The following is a 22,051-nucleotide window of genomic DNA, read 5'->3' on the forward strand; positions in this document are numbered from 1 at the left end:
CGTGGGGCCGCCGCGGGTGGAGGAGGGGCAAAAGGGGGCCTGTCTGGCGGACTGACACAGCCAGCAGGGTGGCAGTCTTTACTCTCCTTTAGCATTCTTTTTCTGGCCTGCCTGGCAGGATTCAGCTCCCGACTCTTTGCGGTGATCCGCTTCGAGAGCATCATCCACGAGTTTGATCCATGGTAAGCTAGCTGTTGTTTGTCAGGCCAGGCTGAATCTTGGGATAACATTTGTCTATAGTGGCAAAGAAGGACATACATTGGGATCTACATCGCTCCTGGGGTGGGGGTGGGAATTTTATAAGTTGAAGGTAACATTAATTTCAGTGTATTTTACTCTTTAGAAGTCAATACAACAACGGCGACTGTTTTGAACAGCACTTGAAGTGATTAGGTGTTCTGTAAACGATTTATTAACTCATGTATATACTTAAACAGTATGAGGAGTTAATAATGACTATGGGGCCAGGGGCCAGTCTGTATGGAGACCCTAGGCGTATGAATGGCATGAAGCTAGCTAGTCTGGTTTGACCACTTGTCTCTATGTTGTTTTAGCACTAAAACAAATACCGAACGTACACTGAGCCCTATGGGAGCCTTCAGCTGGAGGTACAACTTTGTTTAGATTGTAGAAGGCGTGTGTGAATAACCCGGGGAAATATGTGCATGATTTCTCTGTACTCTGTTTTAATTTAACGTTATTGTGAAGTCAATTCGCTGCGTGAAGTTGGACATATTTGTTGCTTTTATATGAGGATTATTGCTTCGGCGGTGGTCGATATGATTGATTGAGTACGCTTTTCTACAAGGACCAATTTTCTTTTAGAGTTTAACATAACTTGCTGTTGAATGGCGAATAGAGAAGTGCATGCTGGACTATCGATCTCTATCATAACAGCAGACTGTTTATAACCCGGAAGCCAGCTGATCCGGCCTGGCGTGTCTGTCATCACAATGCAGTATTGTTCCGCTTTATACCAGTGTCACATGGGCTCACAAGTGTCTGCCTGGCTGCACTGCACTGTCATTCCCTCACTGTGGCATTCAACCAGACAGCACGACTGATGCATTCATTTATTATTTTCAAGGACAGGTGCTTGTTTTGTTCGGGCTGACACTTGCCTCTTCATTTATGCTGATAACCTAATTGCATTTTATAGCCAAGAACCAAGGCTTAGAGGTATGAGAGGTTATCAATTCCACATGGATCAGATGAACTTGATCCTACTTTGAGGCTGGAATTTGCACCAAGGATGACCTTAGAACTGTTAAGGAGTAAATTGCAAGTGCAATATGTACATTAGGAGCTGTATTCTTTCTTTACAGGCTTAATATTTCTATTTAATTTCCAGGTGGCCACACACTACCTGTAGAATCTTACTACACTTAACACCAGTAGTAGGATCTGTTTTACCTTACAGTTACAGAGATAAAATTCAAAGCTCTTTGGCAGCATGTCTCAGAAAACAAAGCAAAGGCACCCTTTGGTATTTTAAAATTTAAAAGCCCTTGCAGGTGTAAGTAGTCGACATCTGTTGCTTTCAAAAATTTTCACTTGGACCCTGAAAAAAAGCAATGCTTGGATGGAGCCTTCTGCTGCAGACTTAAGGGTGCAGAATGATGAAATCGGATACAAAGTGTGCTTTGTTAAATACTTTAAGATGGTTCGCTTAGGAAGAAGTGTTAAAACCATAAATAATGAGTATTTTATAAGGAAAACACATGAATCAAAATAAAGCTTTAGACCAGAAATCTGTTTGGAGTTGATTCTTCATAAATCTTGCAGCAACCTTACTCAGCCTCTAGTCATCTTTTGACCCTGTGTGTAATCCTGATGAACTTGCTGCTCCACTTTTACAATAGGTGCCCTCTTTGGAATTCATCAGTATGTATGTCAGCCCAGTGCTGGAGTCTTGTATAGATTAACACATAAACCTAACCCCAGAGAGTACTGCTTTTGTTAGCAATACTAAGTGAAACAGTATTCAAATGTATACTGTCTTCTGTTGACTGCTAGAAATGAGACTTTTTAAAATCTCATCTTTATTTCTCTAAAAAGGCATTTTTATGATTATGTAGCACCATGTGCAAGGATAGCTTCATCTCTTTGATAGTATACTTTTTTTTAACATCAGCGGGTACGTAGGATGCTGATTGGAAGTAGCCATCATTCCCAGACACACAATTAGTGCCATTGTCGACTGAACGCTTGGGTGCTGCTGTTATTGATCTTTTTTTTTTTTTTTCCCTTTCCTGTGCGCAGAGCATCAAATTGTCTGCAGCTAACCGTTATGTTAAACAAGCTGGCAATTTGAAGAATCATGATTTTGAAGCACCAAAATGTCAAGCTTGTCCTACAGTATGCAAACACCACAAGCTGTACTGATTTTGTAGACAAGTCCCTCATAAGAGTTGCCTGTTATCTTGCTGTGTTAATTTTGAGTTGGAATTCAGGTAAGATTTTTTTTTCTTTTTTTTCATTTAGGATGGTCTTTAATTTCCTAAAGTTGTCTCCTAACAAAATTCAATTTCCCTTTCTTTAATCGGCTCCAAATAAATGCTCGGTCTTCTTCAGGCAGTGGGTTAGTAGGTGGTTTTTGCTTAAACTGTTGTTATGGCTGCCCACTAGACTTAAACCATGTGGAGGTGTAGCCTAATTCCTCAGCCCTGCATGGTACAAATACTGTATATTCCTTTGTTTAAGGAACAGTATTTGCCAAGCTGTTACCGGAACTCCTCAGAAGAAAAAGATTTGGTTCTGCTCCCTAAGCTGACATTTATGCAAATTCTCTGCCCAGTTTATTGAGGTAGTGGAAGGAGATTCTAACTAGACTTGAAGCTGTTTGGTGAGACACGTACATGAGGAGCTTTCCTTAGAATCAGTCAAGTTGTTTTCCGCCTTAGATATGTCAGGAAATTCTGACAGTAGAGTGAGGGGTGAAGAAGCATCCCTGTCAGGCAGATAATGAGCTGGATACTTGGTATAGCAAGCATTGCATTCACCTGTACACCTTACTTTCTCTGTGACCTGTAAGCATCAGAACTGCTGCTTCTTCGCATGACCAGTTTTGTTCAAAGTCTAGAAGGATTTTCGCCCTTGAGTTTGAACATATGTGGTGCTAAAATGAATAGTTGGTTAACCAGTTGGTTGACTTGACGAACAGCCTTCTCAGACATTGATCATGTAGCTATATATATACCAAACATTTGCAGGTCACAGTTAGTTAGATTTGCTCACTGCTTCATATAATGTTGAATGACATACTTTTCAAGTTTTTTTTCCTCTTCCAGTGTTCATATACTTCAACTCAAGTGATCTGCAGTTACTGAGTATCAGTTTGATACCAGTGCTTTCCCCCCAAATTTAAACCTGAGTGCCTCACTGTATGAACCTCATTTAAATAATTTCCATGTAAGGGAACATTAGGCCACGGATCATCTGTGCCAGTAAAAAGTGAATGTGATCCAGTGGAGACACTGACAAAGAAAATGTACTTATGCCACATAGCTTTAATACAGACTAAAAACCAGACAATCAGAAATCTGTTTTGTTTGAAGCTACAAGGATAAATATACATCTTGAAGATGTTTAGGTAAGTTGAAAATGTTATGCTTAGGTAAAGGTAAGAGATAAGTGATTGCTAGTATTTGTGCCATCTGCTGCTGTAATGTTTGTGTGCCATCTGCACACTCACTCACTCACTCACTCACTAAAGCAGCATTAGCAGGTAAAGGAAAGCGTTTCAGCCTGGGAGTCACTGGAAAACAGTTGAACATGGTTTCAAAAAAATAAATCAGAACACAGTCTATTTCTGCTCATCCTATCTGCCTGCACGCTGTCTTTCGCCCGCCTCTCCTCATGTACTCTGCGAAATCTGTATGCAGCAGATTTTAATTCTTTTTTTCCCCGTAAATGCAAATCTAAAAATTTTAGCAGTTACTTTCATTGGCTCTGTTCTGATCCGAATCGCCCGGGCGTTAAACCTGCAGGACTAGCAGCTCTAACTCCATCACAGATGGAAAGTAATACAGAATATCTGACCTTTCTGAAAGCGTCAACATTATTTCAAATGAGACAAAGAAAACATGCAGTGATATTTTGCTACATTTGATTGTTCAAACCCAAAACAAAAGAAGTAAGTTAACACCTGAAATGTCAGCAGTTTCACAGATGCTCTGTATAATCCTCCACTCTCTCCAACAATACTTTCATACCAGTTAACACCTTACAAATGCTGCTTTAGTGTTTCTGACCCTTTTAATAATACAATCTTTGTTGTAGAAAGTTGTTAAGTGCTGTGAAAATCAGAACTCTCCACAGGTGATGTTACCAGCTCGGGCTTTTTGAAAAGCCAGCAAAATTAGCTGTGGTAGCAGATTGTGTGTGTGTGTGCGCTCTCTCTCTCTCTCTCACTCACTCACTCACTCACTCACTCACACACACACACACACACCTTGTTTTTCTCACCTTTCTTTTTCACACACACACAAAAAAACATGACATCTGTCTCAGAGTAGACCAGCAGACAGCAGTGTGGGAAAATGGAGAATAAGCTGTGATTGATATTTCAACCAGACACTTGGTTAGTGCTGTTGTCCCTACTTCAGCCCCTGACTGACTGTCCAAGAGCTTCTGAAATGTTCAGCTTGGACATGGTGTCCAGTGATCTGCAGTAGAAAATGCTTTAGTGCCTGCCCATCCTTGGTCATTGTAGCCAGGTTTCCTAGACTCACATTAATCCTAGTTTAATAGTTTGGAGTTACCGCACCAGCTCATTAGCCATTTCGCAGCATACCTCAGTGCCAAAGGTAATGACTGTGTTGGCTGTGGCTTTTTCCTTCCACATCCAAAACTTGAACAGGACACAAGAAAGCAAACACACTCCTTTTTTAACTCTCCCTTGCAGAACATTTTTATTTGCTGTTTTCTACTCAGTCAGAAGGTTTGATGTCAAGACCCTGATTATTAAGTGCTATTTCCCAGGCTGGGCCTCCCAGTGGACTAGCATCAGGCATAGCAGGGGAGTCTTTGAATTTGAGGTGTGCTGCATGTGTGAGACACAGAGAGCAGCAGATCTGTTCCAGGGCACCTGGGGGATGTGTAGATGAGCTGCTTGAGCACAATGAAAGGCACCCAGCCAACCCCGTTTCCTCCCAGATTTAGTTATTCCTAAAATAACTTTAATATAAATGAAGCTTTAGATCAATGATGTGCTAATTATTCACATATTGGCACAACCATTTTATGTGACTTGACTGTTTATGCCAGCTTAGTTGCATCCCCACCACCTGTCTTCATCCTTTGTATTAGGAGGTTTGTGCTCGCCCATAGAGAGGGTGCTGAAATTTCTCCATCCAGTTTTTTGCAAGCTATTCCAGGATGCTGTTGAGGACAATAACAAAGGGCAGCATACAGTATAAAGATGAAAAGCACTGGTCAATTTATTCACCCTGAAGTCAGGTAGCTGATACACCAGTTTTTACCCCCATTGGGCCTCTCAGCCAAAAGTGTTAGCGAGATTACCACCTAACAAGAGGTGGTTGCCAACAGCCAGGAGGCCACATAACTCACAGATGCCATTGAGAGGTAGCCCGGTTTGTTAGTGTGATGAATTTGCTCTGATGTGCATTCAGAACAATATTTGTTTGTGTGCTCACCTGCACATTCTAAGCTTCACAGGGTATTTCATTACCTGGAGGTTGGAGAGGTTCATTATAGACCGCTGCTTACATAAGCTGCAGGACAATGTAACCGTAGCTGTTATTCATTGCCGATCCTCTGCCCCACCTTTCTCAACTGCAGCCGTCTAGCTGGTTTGGCGGTCGTTCACTAATGAGATTTTAAGAGGGGTGTCCTCTAACAGCTAAAGAGTGCGCTCTGGTAGTCCTATAACTATGAGACATGGCAGCAGTAAAACACAAACAACTGACTACACAAAGGATGCACTGATACCACTTTTTTCCAATACGAATACTTGGATTGAAGTTCTTGTTGATGCAAGTACTTAATAATGCAGTTTTTAATCTAAGAATTAGTTAAAATGACTATAGAGACAACTTTTATTTTCATGAGATTTATGTTCTGATTGTGTTTAAGTAAAATATAAGAGGAAACTTTGATAAACATCGCTGCCACCATTCCTTCTGAGTAGAATGCTAAACTGGCTGAATGTCTGTAGCCTACTATGCAACACAGTACAGTGGTTTTTAACCTTTTTATTAGTGTGACCCTCTGGATGAAATGATTTCACGACCCCTGCCCAGAATGTCACAGTGTAGCAGAGCATAATGTCACAGTCTGCAATTTAAATATTTAACTTAACAAGGGTGCAGCTCTTATTTTAAACCGGTGACTGTCTGCGGCGGCGTCCTGTCCACTCTGTGTTCTGCTTGTTCAAAGGGTGTTTGATTAATTACTTTCTCCACTGCTGTTATATTCTGTTGCACATATTGAGCGTTGATGTATCTATAAAATGCAAACCCATGTCCGTGTGAGATGGGGAAGGAGGGGCGCTCACAGACATACACACGCAGCAGAGAATCTAGAGCTCACAGTCGATTTTACATTTGTCGTGGTCACTTGTCTTAAAATATCTTTGAATGCTGAAATTTCTTTTCCACCGCTTAATGACCTTCTCAACATAATGTTGCCCTTAAGTGGTATAGGTGCAGTTCAGGTACTAAAGGGTGGTATTGGACCCAATACCCAATACTGGTATTGGTGCATCCCTAGATTATCCCCAGGCTTGGTGCTTGTATTTCCACCTTTAGGGTGTAGATGGCTGTGTTTCCTACACTGTACATTCACTAACCAGCACTGGACCTGTGCAATTTGATTGAATTTACAGTTAGAAGATAGAGCAGGTTTCTTTCAGTTAGTTCTTCACGCTTACTTGTTGTGACAGCTTCCACAAATAATTAATAAGTCTCTCACAACTGCTGATAAGTTGCACAGAACTCAACCACGGCAACAAAACACATAGCAAATATTAGTGTTTGTCAGTGAATGAGTTAAGTCCAAGCTTGCACTGATGATGATGAATGTTTATATTGAGGAAAAATAACATTTGCTCAACTAAATGGTTTAGTAATATTATGTGGATGCAGTTGTTATAAAGTTCAATTTCAAAGTTTAGCAAGCATTTTAAAAAAAATGTTTTTGACTATTGTTACTGTTTTCTTGTATTGGAATGGTATTTGTGGAGTGGACTGTTTATCTCGTGTTCTCATCTACAGAAAATGCTACTGGAAACACTAGGCAAAATTCATGCCTGCGCGCACACACACACACACACACACACACACACACACACCCCAGAGTGTTATGCAGAGCGGAGATGCACGATTGTTGCAGCATTTGTCAAACTGCTTGTTCTGTATTGTCTTGGCGCTTTGATGCGACCATTGTTCCATGACCACCCAGCCCTCAGAGCCCATCCATCCGGGGGAAAAACCGAGGGAGTGCCGCGTCAGTTTAACATATGCAAGGCTGTAATTGATGGCGTTCCTTTTACACGCCTGTGTGAGTGTGTTCTCTTTTGAGAGGTGGCTTTGCAGCAGTGGTAGAAGTGTGTAACTGGTCAGCAACCAGTCTTCATGCTTTGAATTTCCCCAGCACCACCACCACAGAGACATCTCTTCACACTTTCATCTCCTTGAACTGAGACATGATGGACAAATAGGGCTGGGGTTCAATAAGATTTTATCAAATCTAAATCTGCTTATCACGTCTAAATCCTTTTGAGTCCCTTATTTTGCAATTGTGTCTCTAAATGTGGAGCAGTTATGCGGGTCTGCCAGTTTTGTTTATTACAGTCTTCTTCTTTGGTGTTTTTATGGCAGTTGGCATCCTCGGCATAACACGTAATACATAGCATAAATAACATTTATAACAGTTAAGTTATCAAGTTTGTATTCTTCTTTTCTTCTTTGACACCTATATTGTTAGTGAGGCCAAAAGAAAGAGATTCAATCAGGGATTCATTTGACCATCAAGTTTCATGGTTTATCAACCTGGAACCAGATCCAGAATAGAACTGGCTATCAGATAAGTTATGTTATATACAGAACCCAAAATATGCTGCTTAGTCTTATGATCATTATTGGCCAGACAGTTCTTGAATATTGTCTCAGTCCTAACTTTTTCCATCTGTTCTCCTCCACACTGGCTTTGATGTGGTCCTTCATGCCCTCTGGATGCAGGGCAGAGGGAGGTGGGATGAATGTGGGGCGGAGGGATAAGAGAGGATCTGTGCTCATCATACATACCTGTCCTCTTACTGACAGGAGACGGTGTGCGGCTCTGTGGGCGAGTGCATCTGCATACAGAGAGGAGAAGAAAGGAGTGGTGAGAGAAACAGTGGTAGGATGGTAGGAGGCAGAGAGGGGGAAGAAATTAAGGCCTGGAAGGCATCCAGTCTGAGGGAGGTGTTGGTGGTGAAGCCAAAGACATTTCATGTTTCAAAAACTACTTTATCAGTTTGGTTGTGCATATACATGTGTAATGTCTTTGCTTTATGTTCTTCTACAGGGTGGATGGGGTTGATTTATTATTTTGTCAGTCTCTGCCTCAGGTTAAATTGAATGTCTTCTGTAGCTGATAGACTACTTACAGCAGAGCCCATTTAATAAGATCAGCTGCTTAAAGCATCTCGGAAGCATTACTGAATATTTCAAATAGCTCAACTCGGCTTATTCTTGAGTAATTTTTCTGCTTTAAATTTAATCCCTCCACCATTTTGCAGGGGCTCCCTAGAAATGCGGTGTTTAGCATCAGCAGTAAAGCCTGCCTTAATCAAATAAATCCCTGAGCAGAGATTATTATGAAGGTCAGGTAGTTGTAGTCACACTGTGGTGCTTGGTGTAATAATTTAGTCATTTGGGTTTTTTACTCGGAGAGCTGGTTATCTGTTATATTAAGTTGCCACTGCATGTTTCACAATTAGATTTGCCTGCTTAATTCTGTGTGTGTTATGTCCATTGGCTGAATCCCTGGCTAGAGAATTGGCTACTTGTCAGTTTGGCACCTCTTAAATGCCTTGTGGACTGTTGTCATTTAGATGCTGTTATGTCTTCACTGGAAGTCTTTTATTTCTTTGCTTTATTCAAGGTAAGATTTCTGTAAGCCTCTTACACTGTTTTGAATCTTGTGTGTGTAAATCAAGTCCTTTTTCAGATTGTTGTATGAAATTGTCACAATTTGCAAGTGTTTTTCTGCCTTTCATCACCATGAAAATGAAGAAAATCTGCAACTAAAGTTAATCTCATAGATGATTATTGCATTTCCTAGGAAGGGTTACATGAATTGTCTCTTCTTCCATCACTGTGTTTTGTAGATGTAGAATGTTCTTGGAATATTGATATACTCATACCCCTTCAGTTTTATGTTTACATGTTGTCCTCTGGAGATTACATGGGTTATTTCTGGGTGTTTTGGTTTCCTCCTACACCAACAGAGAGATGTTAGGAAATAAAAATACCCCTTCTGTTGCCCTTTACCACAGAACTGGTCTCAGAAGGGAAGTTGGTCCCCAGGAGCCTGTTTAGTGGTTCCCCATAGCTTGTCTGAATTAAAGATGTATTAAATGCAAAGGAGGATTTTCTAATGTGAATACTTTTTTTACACAGAGTACCTTAGATATGTTTAGGCATGCAACTAATGAATGCTGTTACTTTTTTTAAATGTGTTGATAAGCTGTTGTCAGTTCAATTAATTGTTTGGTCTATGAAATGTTATAACATCAGTCACAAGCTGTGATTATGTAGATGCACTGTTTTGTCTGACCAACTGTCCTAAATCCAAAGGTATTTTGTTTTCTATGTCAGGCTAAGAAATCTAAGAAATATTCACATTTGGTCATTTTTTTTGCCTTGAAACTACCTGATAAGTCGATGAAAGTTTTCTTTCAACCCATGAATTGACTCATTGTTTCTGCTCTAATCTGGATTTTCACACAATGTTAGGTTTCCGTGCAGGACGGAGTCGATTGTAACCAGCGGGCAGTGTTCAGTTCAGTTTACAATGAACCCGAGAACTGCAGATTATAACTGGGATATTGTTTTACTAAGGTTTTTTTGTTTACTATTCTAGTTTTTGTTTGATTCTTACAAGTTTTTTCTTAAAAATTTGGAACCAATACTGATTATCTCCCTGATTTGCTGAGCGTTTTTGGTTTTGTTTTGGAAATTGTTACACGGGTTTCTCTGGCCATTGTATGTTTGCCAGTGGGCATCTTTCCATCTTGGCAGCACATTGTCTCCAGTTTTTCTCATGCAGATGTGCCCATTGTTCAGATGTTGTGTTGTGGTCATTCTTATAAGCCCAGCGAGATGAGAGAATTTTGTCACAGCCTAGCCGCTGGCAAAACTCCACCTGGAGTAACTTTATGAAGCATTATGGTCTGATGTCATGGCTTTGTTTCAGGTAGCCAGATTAGCTGACAGCCAGACAAGGACACGACTGCCCAGGGATGCTTTCTGCTGTTCCAAGGCACAGATGAAGGGAGGAGCGGGTGAAAGAGGGCTCAAGGCAGAGGATGAGTAATGACAGATGAACGAATGGAGTGGTGTCAAGCAGGACTGTGACAGGTGGAATAGGTTGTCAGTCTTTGGCTGGCCAAGAAAGATCAACCTGTCAGGCGCCTGTCATATCCAGCAGAGCAGCTGGCAGGTAGTCTGGACGAGCCACACCAGCCATAAAACAAAGTTGCACCCCAGGAAACACGGAAATGGGCCTGAACTCTAGGCCATGCTGGACATTTGCAAACCACATTAAGTTCAAGTTGCAAATGAATGTGAAAGTGTCATCCTGCTTCAGGGCTCATCTGGACTTTGCACTTGCGCTTGTTTGACCTCGAGTTACTTTCAGGGCATATGGCTACACAGATGTGAGAACTCAAAGGCCGCTGTTACCAGACAAATTTGACATTTGAATATATTTGAAGTACTTCTATTTTCATTATTATTACTCAATTAGGAATTTATTTGATTTGTTCAAGATCTCATTCCAGTTTCCAAGTGTAGAGAGATTACCTCTGTTCACCAAAATGTTTGTGTTGCTGACCTCTGAAATGGAAGATAGTTGTGGATCTCTGCATGGTAAAGGAGAACAGGAAGAAGGAGGGAAATTGAGATTAATAATCTGCTGTAAATTAAATACCCCTAAAATCTATGTAAAAACATTCTAAAATCGAATATTTAAAGATATAACTTTTTAATGTTCAGTGTGAGAGATTTTAACTCCGAAGCCATTTGATCAAACTCTTAGAAATAAACAAAGATGTACATCTAGAACTTAGTGAATCAGTATTTTGGGACATGGTGGTAAACTAAAATATCGTGACATTTGACATTGGGTTTGCTTATTTCTTCATGAGGAAAGGCCATACAGAAGTACCTGGGATGAAGACTTTCAAGTCGGTGTCATTATTTAAACACCTGCCTTCCACTATAACCTCGATGCCAGTTAGAGTGACAGAAGTCGCAATGTAATGTGAGTGCTTGCTGAGAGCAGGGTTCCCTCATGGCAACTGTGGGCATTGTTGGCATACAGCTAACCTGCTGCTATAAAAAGTCTAGGAGTGCTTTGTGAAATGCATGATTCATTGTGGCTCCGGGCAACCCACAGCAGGCATCAGTGCACTCACAGGCCATTAGATAAACACTAATGGCCTTAAGACTCCAATTTTAAAAAGCAACCCCCTCAAATTTGAGTGAAAGATTATAGGTTTATCACAAATTGCCTTTTAACTGCATTTGACAAATAAATATAGTAAGCACTCTTTATAAATGGTGGTATAAAATAAAAGAAAAAATGCCTGTTATCCCGAGTTGGGGCATAGTTTATAGTGCCAAAAAAGTGTGTGTATGTGAAAGAGAGAGAGAAGCTCCTTCTCTTTAGCAGCGTCAACTCAAGAAACCCTACTCTATCAATGGTCACACCTGCTTTATAATAAAAGATCTTAAAATAGTTTCTAGTACAATATGTATTTATGATAGTATAAAATTGTGTTTGAGTAAATGTACTTGGTTACTTTCCATCTCTGCTGCAGACACAACTTTGCCTGCACACTGTGCTTTTTATGATGCCTTCTCATTATTTAGCCATGTTTTCAGAACAGATTTGCTGAAATTTTATAAAAAAGAAAAAACTTTCTCCAGTCAGTTCTTCAGTTGAATATGTCCTTGACATGCAACAGCACAGGAATCAAATAATTTTCCTTCTGAATGCCAATCATTGTCTTGAGAGCCATGCTCTCATCTTTGCAGAAGTCCTAAATTTCCCAACCTCCAGATAGTCTGACCCACTTGGTTGTTATGCCCTCTGGTCAAGCACAGATTCAATTGTGGCGTCCAACGAGACTAAGTTCTGCTCAAAACTGGCCTTATGATTAGTTCCAGAGATTTGTTGAGTGATATGGGCTCTACAGATGAGAGAGGGGAATCAGGAAGTGGTTTACCTTCTTCCTGGTAAAAAGGCTTTCCTAGGCTTGGTTAACCACCCCGGATACTAGGCCACCAAGGCCAAGTGCATATAAAACTGAATCAATAATAATAATGTCTTGGGGCTGCACATTTTAATCTCTTGTAGAATTCTTGCTTTTTATGTGTGATCAGTCACCCTGTCTTTTTATGCATCATTGAAAACCAATAGCAGCAAATTTGTTGAAGGGCTCTTCTAGCAAAAAAAAAAAAAAAAAAAAAATGCGGGGTGATGGATGCTTTTTCTAGTGTTAAGCTGTTTAGCTTTTAGAGTGCCTGTCTTTTAAAATAACTGCCTGGCTCTTTAGAAATTCCTCACTGTCTATTAAAATACAGCTATAGTCAGTTATCCGGATTGGTCTTCTCCCTTAATGATGCTGCTGTTTGGTATATAATGAACTCCATGTAAATGTTTTCAGTATAGTTCTTAATTATTTATGGCAGTTTACTTTTATCCTCTTGTTGCTGTTGTCTTTGTGACGAGCCCTGCCTTCCTGCTTTTCCCCTCTCTGGTTCTTTGCATTTGACTCTAAAATCAAAGACTGAAGTTCTTATTTGAACCTGTGACCATCAAAGCGGGTTCTCATTTAAAAAGATGCACCCTAGTTGGTGTGATCAAGGAGGATTTTTCTGACACTTAAGGAATGAATCCAGTTGTAATGGTGGTACGTCCCCATTAAAATGCTCCCAAAGCTTCACTGGAAGATGTGAGGTAGCTCATTAGGTACTTGATATGATTTTTACTCTGTAGAGGTAAGTGACCTCAGACATTTCCTGTTCAATATAGCTCCAGCAATCTGGCAGTTACCACGTCATTAGAATTTCATTTACCCCGTCCACTTATCTTGACCTTGAAAGATACTTTTTCCATCCAAGTGGCAAACAGACTGAAGAACTCTGCTCTGTCATTCAGTTTCTTATTTGCTAGCTCCTTTTATTTCTATTTTGTGACTGTGTTCTCTTCCCATGAGCATGTCTTTATAATTTAGCCTGCAAGTCTTATTCTTGGCCTGTGATCTAACTCCAGTCTGTCATTAGTGACCCTGGATCGCTCTGTCACCCCGGTTGCTTTAAAAGTCACAAAAACTTGGACACACCACCCCCCACCCCCACCCCCATTGGTGATGAAAACGGTACTAATGAGCACAATGTTAAGAATTTAGTGCACTTTCTGCTGACTTTGATTGCATGCTTACCCCCACAGTCAGGCAAGTATGCCAGTGAGGTTGTTAAGGAATATTATTTTTGGTAATGCTTTTATAGCTGGCACATCATATAATGTGCATTCTTGTGGGATTTGGCTGCTAAAATTCACCCCTTTCCTTCTTTGTTAGGGCTGTTAACCTTTTAACAGCAAATGGAGCCATTTTTTCCCCGTAACCTTTGGCATTGTGAAAAATATTTTGTATGGAACTGGTCTTGTGGAGAAATATATTTTGCCTTTTTGAATGATTTATAGTATTTTTCACCATAGCCTTGTCTCATATCTGGATTCAGCAATTGTTTGCTTTTAAAATAACTTGCACATAATTCACAATAAAAATAATTTAGTTTCCCTGCAGTTTCCGTACTCAGTACCCTGGTGTTCCACTGCAGACAAAATACATTACAGGCAAAGAGGGGCTCAGTAGCATTTCTTCATTTTAAGCACACAGACATGGGTAGCACATTAAAGGAAAATCCTGAATAAAGTAGTGCAAATAAAAACAAAAATGAAGCCATCACTGATTAATCAGCCAATTATCTCTTCATTATTTGATTTCTTTTTATGCACAGAATGTCAGACATTGGGGAAGAAATACCCATTTTGACTTTCAATAGTCAATGGTGGCGTCTTCAGACGTCTTGTTTTGTCCAGCCAACAAATCCAGTGATATTGTACGAAAAGAAAAGCATACATTTTCTACATTAAAGAACTGGAATGGGTTAATACTTTTTGCTTCCAAATTATTGCCTGTTAAATTTCTACCAGTGAACTGACTAATGGTTGCAGCTCTAGGTTACTGAACAGCTTAATGAGTATGAAGTTTGACCGATTAGGGAATATGTGTTGGGGGAGAAATGTTTCCTCTCTCCAACAGAGGAGCACTGAAGCTGTTCTGGACATGCTTTACTAAATATTCTGTGTGGTTTACTTTATGTTCGTTTCTCCTTTCATTTATCACCCATCTGTATGTGTGAAAATATTTATTTGAATGAATAAAATTGAAATACTTTGGGTGCAGCATATTTTTAGCATTTGTGTAACACAAGTGTGTTATGGTGGGGTCAGTGTTTGGGCCAGCAGGAAGCCAAACAGCCAGATGTTCTTCCACTGAGTGGAGTGGATTCCTCAGAGGGAATGTTTAGGGATGGATGGTTCAACCTTAATAACATTTGATTCAGGCTGGAAAACACACTGGGCTGCACTAGTTCAGCTGAGGTATAAATAAGTTCATTTGTTTCAAAAGAAGAGTAAATGCCCTAATCACCAAAGATGTTCAAATTATAATTGATTTTACCCCTAAATTTTTTACTCTACAAATGTTATGAAAATGTTAGGAGATGGGAATCAAGGTTTAAAACAAAGGTGTCTATACACAAAGGTGATTTTAATCACCTACAGTACAGGCTGTACTGCCTGTGACATTGGTCTGCATCAGCATCATTCACTTGCAGAGGGAAATCAGAAGGGTGATCCCCACACCTGCATTTTTGGGCTGCAGTTTGATCAGGAGTCTTCAGCTGAGAGTCATTTCTTTCATCTTCTCCCTCACTCACTCTCTTCACCTAAACTACACTCAGACGTGCACACACATTGCCTGCACAGTCGCTGCAGCCAGAGGTGGCATAATGTCGTTATGACACTCCCAGAGAAGGCTGGGCCTTATTAGATGGAGCCCGCTAGACAAAAGCTGAATTTGGCTGCGAATGAACTGCACTCCCATCTCTGTAATAGGGTGCTGGATCTGTTTTTCCCCTCTGGCTGGGATTTGGAGATTTGCTACCCAGACAAGAGAGCGAGCGGAAGTCTTTGCTCTCATTCACCACTCCAAATCTATCGTGTGTGGGGGGGCGAGAGTGGAGTTTTTGTCCAGGATTAGCTCATTGTTGCCTTTTATGTATTCTCTTAGCCCAGAGCCCTGTTCTGTACTAAGATGCTATCACTGTGCATTTCACACAGATAACATTATTTGTGCTGCTTGATTTTTATCTTGGTGGAAGTTTCAAAGTCAGATAAGGGAAGCTGTGTCTTTTTAGTGTGGAATGAGTGATTCAATTTCTGCTCATCATATCAGCGCTGACCACTTGCTTAGAAAAGCTTTGATGTGCTTCCTAAGTAAGCTGTGTCCACGTTAAACTATTATTTGCACATGCTTTAATTGTTTATTTTAATGATCACCTAAGGCAGTATGGCAACTGTAGCAGGTTGACAGGAAGTGAAAAGTGACTACTATATAATGAAACTCTGATGGAAACAATTTTGAAAAGTGTTAACTGCTTTGCATTAACTTGGGAAGGTATATACTCAACTCTGTTAGCAGCCTGGGCCTTTCTTTACATCAGTGGCATAGAGAACCAGGACCGTGCGTCATAAGATCGAATGAGTAATGGTGGATTCTCTAAAACTGACTAAGGTTATCTAATATCTACTATCTACTCCCACCCGAGTTGTGGATTAGAAAAGCTGGGTGCAGGCTCTCATGGTCATCAACTAGCCTACATGTATATCGACAGTTGGAAACCATGCACAAGGTTAACTCTGCAAAAGCAGCAATAATATGGAGAGAGAGAGAGCAAAAAATGGCTGACATCAAATGTATAAGTACCCTATTTACATTCTTAATGTCACCTTGACTGCATGTCCACTGCTTTGATATGAAGGAATCAACCTGGGTATGTCTGAGATTAGACAACAAGCTCTACAAGAAAAACCAGCTAATCCAGGACCCTGTCAGATTGTCAAAAATATCATTCAGCTAACTGTTAATCTGTACCCAGAACAGCCCCCAGGGCTTTATTTAGGACAGGCTTGTATTACAGACTATTTATAATGTCTCTGGTGCTGCAGTTGGTCAACACTTCGTTCCATGTTTACCTGTTGTCTTGATCCATTATGTCCAGACTGCACTAATTCATCAGTACAAGAGTCAGACCAGGTGTTACATTTCCCCTGAACAATTAAGATACCATGAATGTAATTCAGTGATTCCCCCAAAAGTTCACATGAAATATCTTAGAATCATTTATTCATAGGAAGGTTTTTAATGTGGAAAAACAACAAGGAAGTGTTTGTTTACAGTGGCTTAACATTGATCAGTGTAGTAAAAAGAAACAACTGGAGTTACATAGAGCCTGAAAACATTTCTGTTAAAGAGAATCTTGGCGCAGAGGGAGAATAACATGTTGTTGAATTAGTGCGGTGGAAATGTACAATATATTGCATTTAGCTTTTGAACTGTTCCAATAGGCTACAGGTACTTCGCTCTGTTTTTTTTCTTTAAACCAGGCCTTTATTAGCTACCCAGCATTTATTTGTTCATGCTGGACATACCCGGTGTATAATTTGACCCTTGGCCATTGACTGAATGATATTTATAAGAGAATTTATTGTGGTTGAGTTTGCCATTCATCTAGGAGGCTCTGGGAAAAGTTTGGACCTTAAGAACTTGTGCTGCACTGAGCCCCTGAACAAAACGCATCCCTATGCTGAGATGCATCTGGGATGCTTTGGCCTGAGTGATGAGTAGCAGTGCACACAGCTACAGTATTCTCTGTTGAGCTGTGAGCAGTCCTTCATCCTGGGCACCAAAGCCCTAAAAGCATGCAAGCTTTACCATTTCGGTGGTGACATTTAATTGGAGGAATAACAAAAGGCTCATCGTCTTTCCTCTACTGGAAAAAAAAGTGAAATTATAAAAGCAGAATCACAGTTAGGACAGTAGCTGTTTTGTTTTGTTTTGTTTTATAAAAGCGGGAAGGCCCCTGTGGTGATGTCTGTATTTGACATTGTGGCTCATTAGATTGTGTGGGTCATTAAGGGCTGCTACATCAAACAAGCACACAATGGGTTGCTTTTACTGAGCTCATGTTTCCTGCGCTGTCTGCTCCGCTCAGCTTCGACAAAGGAGATCTGATCTGACAATGGGTCTTTGAGGCAGTCTTCTGTTTTGCTTTTTCCTACTGAGTATGAACAATTAATTTTATTTCTGAAAGTCATATGAGATAACGGTACCTGCAAATGTTAATCTATCAAATTATCTGAGAAACAAGCCCTTAATTGCTGAAATTGTTGTTTATTAAGCAGCATCTTTTGTAAGCATGAGCAGTGTATACTGTCACACTTGCTCATTCAGGTTAAATAAAATTGAATGGAAGTTGATGTGGAGCCTAAAACAAACTAAGGGTCTGCTCAGTATGTGGAGGGCGTTTGTGTATGTGGCTGGTATATGCACAGATAAAACATTATTTCCACCTTATAGATTTATTTATTTTTTCTCCCTTAAGAAGCCACGGGACATCTAATGTAGACAACAGCTATACACTGTGTATAAGTCCATCTTCTGAACAAACAACTAGAGCATTTTTACTGTGATCAACATGTAAATATACGTTTGGTACACCTCACTTGGCAGAATTGCCGAAGCCTGTTGGATGAGGGGAAGAACATCTTCAAAAGTAAATCAGTAAATACAGTTGCTTTTGAGCACTTTTAGTTGTGTTACCTGTGTATGGAGAATCTTCACTGCGCATAACAAACTCGCTGGATTTACAGCAGGACAATGCGGAACGCTGCCTATCGGTGTAAGCTATGTTTAAGTGTCAGACGGATGATACTTTTTCCTGAGTGTCTTCTCTGGGAAGATAATTGTGAATTAACCGTCTACTTGCTGCTGTTAACACAAGTAAAAAAGCTCTCGCCTCAGGCTAGCTCATTAGTTGGATAGATACAGTAGGTTGCACGTACTTCACGTCTATGCACTGAACAGGCTATAAGATTTGAGATTTGACACTTTTTCAAGGACTCCCCTGTGGAAGAATGAAGCATTGCTTTGTTACCATTATAGGGGAAGAGAGAAAAGGAGACGGAGAAAAGCCCTCACTTTCTTTTCCATTATTTTATAGTCATGGAATATGAAACAGCCGAGGCAACCATGTGTTAGGAAATAATGATGAAGGGACTGCAGTGGTACAGAAGACGGTGTATAATTACTCAGCCTTGGCAGTAAATTTTGACCCCTCTGGATTTTGGAATCGCAGTGGCAAGCCCGTTCATGCAGATATGGCAGCTTTGGGCCAGCAGTAACTTGTTATGTTGTAGGCGCACTGTCTTAATGATTGTCGGGTTTGCTTGTGTTAAGTGTTCAGTATCTTCTTGACTGGGGTGTTATTGAGCGCCTTGCACTGATGTTTAAGCCAATGAGGCGTAAATGCCTTACAGACTTTCGCTACTGTCTCTTAGTGACTCTACAGCTCATAGCAAAGCCATTATGCTCAAAGGCAGAGTAATAACTTTTTGTCCAGGGGAATCAGTTGCAGACAGAATAATTGTTTGCAGCTGTTTTAACATCCAGTTTATGGTTTTGTTTCTGGCCATTTTGGTGTCTTAGTAGAGACTTTACTTCCAGTTACTGCTTCCTCGCTGCAGGTGAATGTTTGGATAAAGAGAAAATGATTTTTAAACTGTAGATGGCTGTGGGCAGCTGCCCTCGGTTTACACTCACTGCAGGATGTTCGTGCTAGAGGCTTACTGTGGGGTATTTAAGTTTGTGTGTACCTCCAAAATGTTCAGGTCTTGCTAAACATTACAACCTTTGAGCTGGGTTCCTTCACATTCATAGCAAAGATACTTTAAGGGTGAACACAGATACATTATCAGGTGTTGTACATGTACTGTATGTTAATTGCCTTCCTCATTGCACCTCATCAACAGTTGGACTAGAAACCTTAGTGTAAATCTCCTTTTTTGTTTTTTTTTGTATCACAATGAAGCATTCAGGCATGAGTTCTTTTACAAACGTCTTCAATAGAGAGCTCAGCCTGTGATTAGGTCTGTAACTACTGGCGCTGTTTGTGCTTGTGATATCCAAATGATTAGCCGTGCGTTATGACAGCAAAGCTTTTTGTGTGCCAGTAATTAGGCCTCTATCTCCAGGATTCACTGCTGCCTGCTGTTTCTGTCTGACTCTCCCAGTGCCTTCCTCATTTTCGGGTGATGGTAACAGTGGGTTTTGATAAAAGAGAAGCCTCTGCCCCAGCGGACTCCTGTACTAAATTTGGAATTGGCATGCCTTTCATCTATTTCCCTTTGATTCACATGCTGCAGCTTTAGTGAACGTCACATTTCTTATCCTCCTTACCTTTTAAATGGACTCCATGTACAAATCTTTTGTTGCCTTTGAATCACTCTTGTTTCAAAGACACTTAACATAATTCTAAATCCAGCATTTTGTATAGTTTGGCTTATCAGCCCTGCAGCATTTAACAGAGTTTAGGTAGGAGAGTTTGTGACCTAAGGGACTGGCTTGGAAATAGTGGTTGAACAAAACTGAAAGACAACTTCAAGTTCCCTTAACACTTAAAGTAAATGTCCTTAAAGTGGTCGAGAAAACCTTTTGCAGCACATGGGAACAGAACAAGTAAACACAGGACTGAATTATCATAACATTTTAAGATGCAACGTGTGCATATTTACACATCTCGCCGTAAAACTTTATCATTCATTTGAAGTCATTTTTCTGACCATCTGGCAGATGTAAATTTGACATTCATTTTATTTTAGCTCTCTCTTTTTGATCTCATTAGCAAGGTTGCTGGCTGTGTCTGTCTGCAATTGTTGTCCTATAAAAGGATTTGATATTACCGATGGTGAACAAACACGGTAAAGTTGTGGGCAAGATAGATAAAGAATGAGCTAAAGCACTTAAGATAAAGTTTTTCAATGGCTCCTCCATCAGTGCTTTTTTTTTAAATAAACCTAATGGCTATAGGTTTAAAGTCATTTACACTACATGGCCCTTGACGGTATTTCCTTTACATTGGCATTATATAGTAGGTGGCAACATCAAATGCATTGATCTTATATTAGTTACCCAAGGTGCCCACATGGTGCTTAGTAATACTTATCTTTATGCTTCTTCTTAATCTCCAGCTTTACCATCTGGCATCCATGTAGTGTGAAGCACCTGTCATAGAAACATCTGTTGTAAATGAAGTCCACTCATCGCTTGTTGACTCGACATATTCATCAGACAGGATTCTTCGGTGCTTTCTGTCAGAGCAGTCGTGATTATACACACATTTTGAAACGGTAGTATCTTGGCTTGGCTCATGGGTTCACCCCAGAAATAACTTTTTCTCTTTTTATGGGGGGGATGGGCACTTGGACTTGGCCTTTGGGGACTGTTGGACTAAACCAGTCCTGTGTCCTTTTATGAAGAATGCTCAAAGACAAATCTGTCCTTTGAGATATTTATTACAATCAGTATTTAAGAAAAACAATACAGAGCATCTACATATGATTTTGCATTTTATTGTTCCATTTCAATGAGGATTGTTTTATTGGTATCTCTCCATTTTTGTGTTATTCATTCTGCTTATTCCTTCCAGTCATTTGCAAATCCTTTTTGGGTGATGATAAGTCTAGGAGTAATCTAAAATGAAGATAAAGACTGGTTCTCATACCTTCTCTTTTGTTTTTAGCCCACCATAGAGAAAAGAGACGGTGCTCTATCCGTGAATTAACAAAGTTAAGTAACCGGAGTAATGTCAGACACTACTTCCTGTTTTGTCAAAATACCATCCCGTTTTTCAAAATAAAACCTGCCATTCTGTCTTCCTACTAACCTTGCCGGTTGTGGATGATATGCATGGGTCAGGTTTCTGTGTATTATTTTGGACTACTAATGGTATTGTACACAAAAATTTGGAATACCGGTAGTTTGAAAATTCCTATGCTGTTTGAAAATGCCTATGCTGTCCCTGCCTCTATTTATCTCCCCCTTTTTGAGGCATGACTCTGTCCATGTCTCAAAAGTGCAGCATAACCCAAAAAAGAACTACTATTTGATAGGATAAATTTCTCTTCTGGTCATTCATATAATTCTGTTGTTTCATTACATGTTGTCTCCCTTTTCTACTACTTCTGAAGGTCAGCTTTGGGTACACAATTTAAATGTGGCCAGTCTCACTGAGACCCTTGTGAGGTTGCAAAAGTTGAGCTTTGTTATCACCGTTTCTGTCCTCACGACACCACATTCAAACAGAACCAGTTAAAAGACGATCTTTATTCAGTCAAGAAATTATTATATACATGTAGTTTTTACTGCGCAGATTTCTTGACTCTTCCTTCAGACTCGAACTGAAGAGGACTCCAACCTTTTTTCCCTTTACCAAATTTCAATTACAGGACACACCACCAGATAATTTTGCTTTAGAATTGAACTAAAATGTTCTTTGTAATTGGGAATTTATCCGATATTACATCAGACAGCCTCCAACCCAGGGAAAAATATTTTGCCGACACTCGAACTCGATGGGCATCTAAACCCAGTTTTTATTTGGTCCCGGACTCGAACCGGACCCTTCCTCAA

General features: G+C 40.2%; 1 protein-coding gene across 1 annotated transcript in view; it reads left to right on the top strand.

Moving 5' to 3' along the window:
* Positions 1–22,051, top strand: part of LOC109958792 (dolichyl-diphosphooligosaccharide--protein glycosyltransferase subunit STT3B-like) — a 71,513-nt gene that overhangs the window by 502 nt on the left and 48,960 nt on the right. Inside the window, 1 exon segment of the mRNA XM_020597701.1 lies at positions 1–182. This exon segment is cut by the window's left edge and continues 1 nt beyond it. Coding sequence (XP_020453357.1) covers positions 1–182 — 182 coding nt within the window.

This window comes from Monopterus albus, unplaced genomic scaffold, assembly GCF_001952655.1.
Source record: "Monopterus albus unplaced genomic scaffold, M_albus_1.0 scaffold34.1, whole genome shotgun sequence".
NCBI lineage: Eukaryota > Metazoa > Chordata > Actinopteri > Synbranchiformes > Synbranchidae > Monopterus > Monopterus albus.